The sequence below is a fragment of the Elephantulus edwardii genome, unplaced genomic scaffold (assembly GCF_000299155.1).
Source record: "Elephantulus edwardii isolate Elephantulus edwardi_28Jun2011 unplaced genomic scaffold, EleEdw1.0 scaffold00214, whole genome shotgun sequence".
Lineage (NCBI taxonomy): Eukaryota > Metazoa > Chordata > Mammalia > Macroscelidea > Macroscelididae > Elephantulus > Elephantulus edwardii.
The window spans coordinates 3,526,189-3,536,514 of record NW_006399964.1 but is presented as its reverse complement, the minus strand read 5'-3'; the positions used below and the strand labels follow the sequence as shown (position 1 = coordinate 3,536,514).

General features: G+C 46.3%; 1 protein-coding gene across 1 annotated transcript; it reads right to left on the bottom strand.

Moving 5' to 3' along the window:
- Positions 1-970: 970 nt before the first annotated feature.
- Positions 971-1,605, bottom strand: LOC102863032 (40S ribosomal protein S6-like). Its single transcript, XM_006897760.1, has 2 exons — positions 1,428-1,605; positions 971-1,350 (listed from the first exon to the last, which is right to left on the bottom strand). The coding sequence occupies exons 1-2, from the start codon at positions 1,603-1,605 to the stop codon at positions 971-973; spliced, it is 558 nt and encodes a 185-aa protein (XP_006897822.1).
- Between the last annotated feature and the right edge of the window lie 8,721 nt (positions 1,606-10,326).

Sequence of the window (10,326 nt, the reverse complement as noted above, 5' to 3'; positions counted from 1 at the left end):
TCTGGTAGCACTTACCTTTTCCAGCCTCTAGAAACTTATTGCCCTTATGTTGGAACTGACTCATAGCTAATGATCCAGTAGGTTTTCCATGGCTGTAAATCACATGGGGGGGTGGTATTGAGGGGGGCAGATAGCCCATATTTCTCTCTGGGAGGCCCTGGTGGATTTGAGCTGCTAGATGGTACACAGGTATGGTCTTTGCATTAGCAGTGCAGCTCCCTGTAGACCAGGCCAGCAGCCTCGAGAGGCCACCTGTGTCCCTGGGTTTATGGGTCATTGCTGGTGAACAGTTCATTCCAATCTCTGCTTCTGTGTCTTATCTCCTCCTGACTCTAAGTTTTTTCCTTCCCTCTTGTAAGTGTAAGGACTTGGTGTTCACTCCCTGGTGATTATCCACTAATCTTTAATCTACAAAGTCTCTCTTGCTGTACGAAGTAACATATTCAAAGATTACAGGAATTGCAATATAGTCCTCTTTTAAAAAAAAACAAAAACTCTATACTCATGTCTATGGGGTTGATTTTAACTTATAGTGACCCATGTATTGAGGACCACTTTGTGTATAGAGCAGGATTTGGGGTGGAATTGGGCTGTTTTAGATAAGATCCTGCCCACAAGAAAGTTATAATGTAATTGAGGAGAAAAAAAACCCATCAACGTTTATGTAGTGAGATAATTACAAAATAGGGCAACATCTAACCAGCACATCAAGGTTCAGACGAGGTACCTGGACTCTTGGGGAGATTTAAGCCAGGACTGAGTCAAGTCAGAGCCTGTGGAGTAACTCATCTGTGAACTGATAAGATTTTTTTTTCAATACGTGAGCTTGTTTATTTGCCACACATAGAAAATTCTATTTCTGACTGGATTTGGATTTGGAGGTAGACGCCCTCAGAGAGGACAGCCTCCGTCTCTTGGCGATCTGCTCCTGGCGTTTCTCTTTGGCCTCCTTCATTTTCTTGGCCAAAAGCTAAGTGTACTCTGCAGCCTCCCCCTTATTTTTCTTAGTACGCTGTTTCTTCAGCGAAATGCACCGGCGCTTGTGCTGTAGGACGCGTGGAGTAACAAGATGCCGAATCTTGGGCGCTTTGGTCCTGGGTTTCTTGCCGCCTTTGTTTAGTGGCTTTCTCACAACATACTGATGGACATCATCTTCCTTGGAGTGGTTGAAGAGTTTGCGAATTCTGCTGGCTCTCTTGGGTCCCAGGTGACGTGGCACAGTGGTATCAGTCAGTCCTGGGATATCCTTCTCCCCTTTCTTGACAGTGACCAAGTTGAGAACACTCAGATTGGCATCCACAATGCAACCCCGGACAGATTTGTGCTTCCTCTTTCCGGTTTCTCCGTGGTCTGTAACAAGAGTGCCCCCTTACTCAGCAGCAGGCGAACTCGGCCATGGGTCAAGACACCCTGCTTCATGGGGAAACCTTGCTTGTCGTTTCCACCGCTGATCCGGACAACATATCCCTTCCACTCGTCACCGAGAGAGTCAGCAGCAACTTCTGTGGCTATTCGTTTCTCATAAATTGTCCGAAGTTTGCATTCATCGTCCACCTCAATGAGTTTCTGGCAGCCAATGGCTGGGAAAGAGATGTTCAGCTTCATGGTGAAGCAGCCGACGGCCCCAGCGGCGCCACGAAAAAGAGCTGATAAGATATTTTTATATATTTCAAAATTGTTCCCCTACTCTTATTTAGATTGAACACTTAAGAACTTGGCTCTGTAATTTTCAGATCAGGAAGCAGTTGATAAAGTAGTAAGAGCCTTGATGCTGTCCGACTGGCCAGTGACCAAGCTGATTGCAAGGCCCACAGGCTCAGTCAGCCAGCACAGAGATGAAGGGACAAGGGTGCCTGCAGGGGCTGGAGAGTACCATGGCAGAGGCCAGGTGGATGGAGCTGAGGTCCAGCCCACGTTAGAAGAGCAGGGGTGTTTTGAACTCGTGAGGACCTTGAGCTCCATTTTAGGAGTTTGGACTTTATTCTGTGAGGAAACATTTGATGGTCATGGGGTTTAGGAGAATGAATTTGGTGGCAGCATGTGTAGTGGCTTGGAGCCCAGGTTGCTGCTAGGAATAAGAGTGTTTTTCCCCCACCACCCCTCCTGGGCCGTTTCCACTATAAGAGTGGCCTCTGACTGAGGGACAACTGAGGGTGCTTAATGATGTCACAGAGCTGAAGACTGGCTTCCCCTGATTCTACCTTCCTGACTCCCTCGGGTACTGTACTGAACTGGGACCCCTGAGATAGAAATACTGGGGTATCCGATCTCAGTCATGGGCCCTCTGCTTTCAAGTCTGACCTCGTCCTAGAGGGCCCGTGTGGCCAGTAAACCATTAAATCACAGATCTGTCTTGGAGGAAGTGTAACCAGGGAGTTCCTTAGAGGCAAGAATGGGGAACCGTTGTCTCCCATGGTTTGGACATGCTGTCGAGAAGGGCCAGTCCTGGGAAAAAGACATCATGCTGAGAAAGGGAGAGAAATGACCAGAAGGGAAGGAGTGACATGGTGACTGCAACAGTGGACTCGCACAGGGATGGTAGTGCTGGACAGCATATTGCAGGGTTCCGGTCTGATGTTCCGAAGCTTGTAGGGCCACTTAGAGTTGAGCCAACTCTGAGGCACCTAACAACGGCAGCAACAACGATTATGTATACCTGTGTGCATTTCTGTCTGTAAACCAAACCAATATGACTGGTAAAGCTTCACCTAAGTTAAAAAAAAATACTTGTTATTATGTGCCGTTGAGGTGTTTGTGACTCATAACAGTTTTAAAACATGTGTACATAAATAATATGTAAATAATAATAAAAGGCTTAGCGGTAAGCTGTGCTGCAGTCCTGAAGGCACACAGTTCAAACTCACCAGCTGCTCTGTGGGATCCCATATGATTTCCTGCCTCTGAAAACCTGCTGGAGGGTCAGCTCTGGGTCGGTTCTGACAATGACAACAGTCTACATGAGGAGTGGCACTGCTTTCATTCCCACCACCATGTTGTATTCCTGTCATCCATTTCTCACACAAAAAAGGCATGCAGGGAGTTTGTTTTAAATCCACTGGGGGCAGGTGTGAGTGCCAGCTTCTCAGTAAGCTCTTAGTGTGCTAACAGAATGTGTAATTGTTAAACGATTCAGCTTTTGAAGAGCTGTGAAGCCCTCAGCCTACAGAAGGCTAGGACACCCCTTTGCTCACAAAGCCTGACTTTACTGTGCCATCAGAAGGGCTGTGGGTACTGTCTGAGGTCCACAATGAGAAGCCAGGGACTTAGCACTTGTAAAAAGAGTGTGGACAGCATGAGGGGAACCCAGCGTGACCTCTACTCACTTCACCCTGGGAAACAGTCCCCATCTGCAACACCACAGCAAAGCCCCATCTCCACGAGGCTTTCTGTGTCTGCTCGCTGCACACCTAGAATTCTAACTCCAGCTGTGCCTCCAGGACTGTTGCTCTGCTGCTGGGTCTGCTGATGTGTTGCCGTGGCCACACAGGACTCACAGGATCGTACTCATGATTATGGGGTTTATTAGGGAAGTCAGCAATTGAAATTGGAAACAGGATGCAGTTCTTCCATCAGGGCAGCTTCTCAAGCTTGCTTGCAGCCCTTTGACTTGGCAGCTAGTAGCTTTAGGTCAGTGTTACAGAACTCTCTTAGTCTTGCCAGTTATGGCCTCTCCCTTCCCCAGGCCTCCAGCATGCTTGGGCGAAGGCCACACAGCCTCTGGTCCACAGGGCAGCTCTGCCTTAGGCAGGTTTCTGCTTGTCCACTGTGGTTGCTGCTGATCCTGGTCTGAGTTGAGTGGGACTCTCCGACCACTCACTCTCCATTCTCCACTTCTTTGCTGGTACGGAGATTCCCGTCTTCACTAAAGTTGCTCAGGGTAAACTTGGTGGGATGGCGAAATGGCCGCCCTCTCATGAGTCACTTCTGAGTCCTCTTGACTGGGGAACACCGGCCAGGCTCTGTGGTACACTTACTACCCTGCAGTCAGGAGGAGCTCCGTGTGGGCTTCAGGGCAGAGGCAGCCATGTATAGCCTCCTCCGCTCACCTGCTCCCTCCTCTGACTGCCATGCCCAGTGCTTGCATGGCAAGGGAGCTCTTGTTAGGGGTCACTGGAGGGAAAGGGATAAGTCAGTGGTGGTGGAGCTTATTTTATTGGCTCAAGTTCAAGCCATGCACTTAGAGGAGTGATTGTTAGTGTGGGGTGAGGAGAGGGCACACAGATGATGGTGGTCACATTGGAGGAGAGAAGAGGCAGACAGGGAGTCAGTGTCTGGCTCTCCCCCCATCACCTCCAGGCTGGACCATTTCATGAGCACCATAAGGCTTCCCTGTGCTTGCTGGAACAGGAAAAAGTCATCATGACAGCCCTACCTTGTCTGCTTGCAGCCTGGTGGCCTCTTGGGTGGTGGGCAGCTCTGCGCCTAGTTAGATGGCCATCTCTTGGTCAAGAGCAAAGCTCAGAAGGGTCCTCCTCTCCCCACCAGCTCCACCAGGCTGTCTTGGTACAATTCTGATGACTGACCTCCCTTGATTTCCTGGGAAATCTGTAATTTATAGTTATGCTTTACTCTTTTGCCCAGTATAGGGTTTGGCAGGTTCTTTCTAGGAAGGGCCAAACCTCAAAATCCAGTACTGGGTCGATTCAGACCCACAGCAGCCCCAGAGGACAGAGAACTGCCCCACAGAGTTTCCAAACCTATCAGTGTCTACAGAAGGAGCTCTGGTGGCTTGGTGGTTAGACACTGAGCTGCCAACCCAAAGGCACATGGTTTGAGGCTCTGTGAAAGAAAGATGAGAAATCTGCTTGTATGTGATTAACAGACTCTGAAAACCACTGCAGCAGGGTCAGCCATGAAGTTCAGACTTAGCAACAGCAGCTAGTCTTTGCCAGAGCAGACAGCTGTGTTTCTCCCCCACTGGCTGGCAGGTGGATTTGAACTGCTTACTTCTTAGTTAGCAGTTGGGCACTTAATCATTGGCCAACTGGGTTTCTTATAAAAGGCCAACTAGTATTTTAGAATATTTTAGAATTTGCCATCTTTAGGCATCTCTTGCAGCGATTGTGCCTGGGACCCATAGTGACCATAGTATAGCAGCTCTGAACCCTTCCCTGTCCTGAGCCACTCTCACTAATTCTGACACACCAACCTCCATTGTCCCAGTCACTGTGTCCATTCATCTCATCTTGGGTCTTCCTCTCTTGCTCTGTCTCTCTACCCATCCAAGCATGATGTCTTTCTCCAAGGACCAGTGTCTCCTGGACATGTGCCCAAAGTATGTGAAACAGAGTTTCAAAATCCTAGCATCCAAGGAGAGACTTGGTTTCACCCTCTCCAAGACAGACCTATTTGTTTTCTTGGCAGTCCATGGTATGTTCAAGACTCTTCTCCAGTACCACAACTCAAAGCCATCTATTCTTCTGTCATCTTTAGTCATTGTCCAACTCTCTGAAGCATAACAAGTAATTGTGAAGACTATAGCCTGGATTAGGTGCACCTTAGTCTATGGACGGGCATTGTTGCTTTTCAGCACTCTGAAGAGGTCCCTGATCCTAGATTTTCTCAATGCAATTAATTTTTTTATTTACTGACGGGTGGTGTTAAGAATATTGATTGTGGAGCTGAGCAAGGTGTAGTTGTTAACAAACTCAATCTCTTCTCCATCTGTCATGGTGCTGCCAATTGGCCCAATGGTGAGAATCCTTGTCTTCTTGGCCTAATGGCAAGAAGATGCACTGTAATCCCAAAGGGACGTGGTTCAAGGCCACCAGCTGCTCTGGGAGAAGAATGCACATTCTCCACTCCATTGCAATTAACTGCTTCTAGAAACCCTTCAGAGGGCCAACTATGGGTTGGTTCTGATTCTTGGGACTGCCAGACTCTATTATTGTAGCAAAGGAACACCAAAAGAAGTGGCGTAAATAAATAACATGGCTATGTTCATGACAGATATGTTCATTGTAAGTAAAGCTTTATTTACAAAATAGAGTCAAGGTTAGATACAGTCTGAAGGTTATAACTTTCTCACCCCTGCCCCAGAGGGGACTCTCCCCTCCCCCTCATTGCTATTGTTTTGGAACTGACTCTTGCATGATCTTTGTTGGGTTTCTGAGACTGTACATTTCACAGAAGGGGATTGTCCATCTTTTTCATGTGAGGCCGTTGGTGCATTCAAACCTCCAGAGAAATAGCACCCCTGGCTAATCAGTATGAATCTGTGCTGCCTGTGTCAGCAGTACTCCCCAGTACAACATTGATTAGTTACATTACATCTTCAGTTTTGGCTCAGAAAATGTCAGTGACTGTACATAGATCAGGAGCCATTGGACGAAGAGCAAAGTAATAAACACTGTGTGGCTTCAAATCAAGAAAATGTGTTTTTCCAGATTGTATTCTTTTACTAGATTTAGTAGATTCATGTACTGAACAAATAACCCAAGAAGCTAGTCTGTGTGACCCTCAGCCAGGGAATTGACACAGCGACTGCAGCAAGGAACTCGAGTGTGTCAGAGATGATGAGTGTAAGGATAGCACAGGACAGGTCAGGACAGGGGTCAGTTCCATTGTTTATAGGGTCGCTGTGAGCTGTAGTCAACTCGACGGTACTTAACAACATCAACAGACTGTGAGGGAGCTCTTGTGGCTTAGTGGTAAGGAATTGTGTTGCCAACCCAAAGATAGACCGTTTGAATCCACCAGCTGCTGTGTGGGAGCACAAGCACGAGCACCCTCCTCTTAAGGGATTTACTATGAAAACCCCCTGTAGGGTCAACTGGGAATTGGTTCTGACTTGATATCTTACAACAGACTGAAGAATTGGGTAGGCAGCAGGATTGGAGGAAGACTCGTTAATAGCATGTGAATGAATACACAGTTGATAAAACTGTACTTGCTCAAAGTGGAGAAGTCATGATGCAATAATGATTAAGATCAGTTTTGATCAGTTGGTCATTGCACCATGATTTGGATTGACAAGAGGGTTCCATTGACAGGTGGGCTTGTGTTGAACTGAGCGAGGGTCTGTCTTTTTCTGTGGGAGTTCACTCTTCCCACCCTTTATCTAAGGGTAAGCATTAGACAGAGTTGGAAGGCATGTTGTTTGAACATGCCAAATGATTTTTCTCACTCCTCTTCCGAGAAGAGCAGTTGAGCCCCTGTCCCTAACGTGAGGTGGCCACCTTCTGGTTTCCTGGCAGCCCATTTGGGGCAGTTGTCTTCTGATGAAGGACGATGGCTCACCAAGGACAGGAGCATTATTTATAGCATTCTGACCCAGCTCCAAATTCTCTGCTCATCCACCCTGGCCACATGGTTAAGGACACTTATTTAAGTTAACATTTGTGTACTCATTTCCTTTTTTTAATTTAAGAAAATATATTGAAGTTTGTTTTTATAGACTGTTTTTTATTGTAAAATAATTTATCGTCTTCATAGAACATTTTAGAAAATATAAAGTAAAAATCTGTCATGACACCACCAGAGGAAACCATCCTTAATGTTTTGCACTCTCTCTCAGTCTATCATATATTTTTTTCTCTCTTTCTAAAATCAGGATTTTTGTTCATTCCAGATTGGTTTCCAACTGATAATCTGTCTTTGCATCCCAAGTACACCTAATGGAAATCTACATTGTAACCAGTTCTCCAAATGATTCTAACACATAATGTATACATACCACATAATGTATCTGTAAGATACTAAGTTAAGAGATCTTGTTTAAACTGATATTTTGTTTTTACTTCTCCGGTCCAGGAGAGACTGCTCCTTGTAGAACGACGTCATGCTCTGAAGGGTGGACTGGACAGCACAGGAGAGAGAGAGACAGGATGAGATGGATTGATACAGTAATTGGAGCAATGGGGGTTGGTGTGTCAGAATTAGTGAGACTGGTTCAGGACAGGGAAGGGTTCGGAGCTGCTGTAGGTGAGGCTGCTATATGTCACAAGCGACTCGATGACATATAACAACAAAACAATATCTGGGTAGAAAAGCAGATTTTCAGCCAGATCTCAAACCAGAGTAAACCAATTCAAAACCCTGTTTAAATGAAAGAATTATATCTGTTATAACCTACTTTTCCCCCATGTGACAATATGAGTAGACTTTTTATTTGTTAGTATTTAGTAGTTTCAATTGAATGGCTCATTAGTATTCTGTAGGGGCTTGCCACTGTCTTTGCAATTTTAGACAATATTGTAAATTACATCCTTGAAACTGGGTCATTGCACATATGCATTTTCAAAAAGCAAATCGGTGTTCCTTCCAACTGTCCATGCACGTTTTGTTTTCTAACATGAATTATAATACCCACAATGTAGGCACAGATTTCCCACTTCTTCTCTGTAGTTCTCCTTTCCCTGAATGCTTTTACCCTTCCCTTTCCTGCTTTCTGGACTTTACCCCTGGGTTGCCCTGCGGACTTTGTGTGACAGATTATTCTAATTTGTACTGCCCTGGTGGTATTGTTTACCTCAGAGACCTGGCTATTATTTGGCTGAACATTGAGTCATGGACTGAATTTCGTTCTAGATTCAAAGGGTAACGGTAACTAAAGGCCACATCTCAGGATTCCTTCAGTTTCTGTGTTTTGGCCCACATTTTCCCTGACTATCCAGAACCTTCTACCACAATCTCTTCTGAAATGGCCAGGTAGGCACCATCTAATTATTCAGGTTGCCCATAGATGAGATAGGCCATTTCTCCAGAGTAGAGGGGCAGAAAAAGACATGGGGTTATGTGAGTCCAGTGTTAATATAGCAGCTGGCTCTGCATCTTGATGTACTTCCAAGCTGGAGTCTGGTCCAATGGGATGATTTTGGAGGTGGCTCAGTTCATTATTTTTTATGTCAGTCATGCACTTAAACCATTAATCAGGCTACTTCTGGGAGCAGCATCTGCTGTGCATGTCAGGACCAAGGCAGCTGCACCCAATGCTATTGGTTCCCTGGTTCTGATTAGGGAGTCTCGCCACTTCTTTGATCCTCACCTCCTTTTGGCTCACATGTATCCTCAGGCCTGCCTTATCTCTTTGATACCTGCCTTACTACCTTTTCCACTGGCCTCCACGCCAGACTTACCCAATTATTCTGCTGTTTGCCTTGGAGAAAGTGCAGCTGGGGTGCTCCTTGGAGGCAAGCATGATAAAACTTCATCTCACATACTACTGGCACATTTCTAGGAGGTGCTATTCCTTGGAGAAGGACATCATGCTTGGGGAGATGGAGGGTCAGTGAAGGAGAGGAAGACCCTCAACCAGGTGGGTTGACATGGTAACCGTGGCAATGAGCTCGAGTGTATCAGAGATTATGAGGATGGTGCAGATTGGGACAGGGCTCAGGTGTGTTCATAGGGTCACTATGAGTTATAGTCAACTTGATGATACCTACAACAACAGCTTTAGAGACACATCCCCTGGGGTGAGAACCAGGACTGGTGGGGTGAATGACAGGGCAAAGATGGTGTGGATTTCGTGTTTTTCTTCTCCTAGGTTCTTTTCACTTACTAAGTTAACAGAGCGTGTTCGGATCTTACTGAACCTTCCGACACAGGACCTGAGGCCATGCCTGGCTAGCTAGGAAGCTGAGAGTTGGCAGGGATGTTTGAGTGATAGACCCCGGTGTGTGATTTTTTAAAAGCCGAGGTAATGGTCAGTGCTATCAGAAACTCAGGAATTTTGGTTCAGGCATCTCTCCTCAGACATGCATGCTTGTTGGTCCTTGGGGAAACAGTCAGCTGACATTTCCTTTTTCTAGTAAGAAAAGAGAAAAAGTTTCAGAGATGGCAAAGATGTTTTCAGTGTCCAGGTAATGGGAGAGTTGCCTCTGCCTTTTCCTTTTCTCAGCTCCTAGAAACCCTTGACTGACCCTTTTCACAGCCTTGAATGTCTCTGGGGCATTTTGTGGGTTATTGTTGTTGGGGTCTGTGTAGACGTCCTCCCCGGACATCTCACCACCATGCTCCCCCCCCTCCTCTTCCAGAATGGGTTCTCAGTGCCTGGGATCAGCAGCCCTCAGAATTTGTTAGAAATGCTGCTCTCCAGGCCCTTCCTCAGACCTGCAGGATCAGAACTCTGGAGGTGGGGACCAACAATATAGGTTTTAAGTTTTCTAGATGATTCTGGTACACTGTGGTTGTTGCTGTGTGCTGTCAAGTTGGAACCGACCCAGAGCTGACCCTTAGTAGGTTTTCAAAGGTAGTTTGATAGCCCATCTTTCTCCCAAGGAGCAGCTGGTGGATTTGAACTGTATGTCTTTGGGATTGTAGCACAGCTTCTTACGAGTAGGCCACCAGAACTCTCTGATTCTGGTAGATGTTGTTGTTATGTGC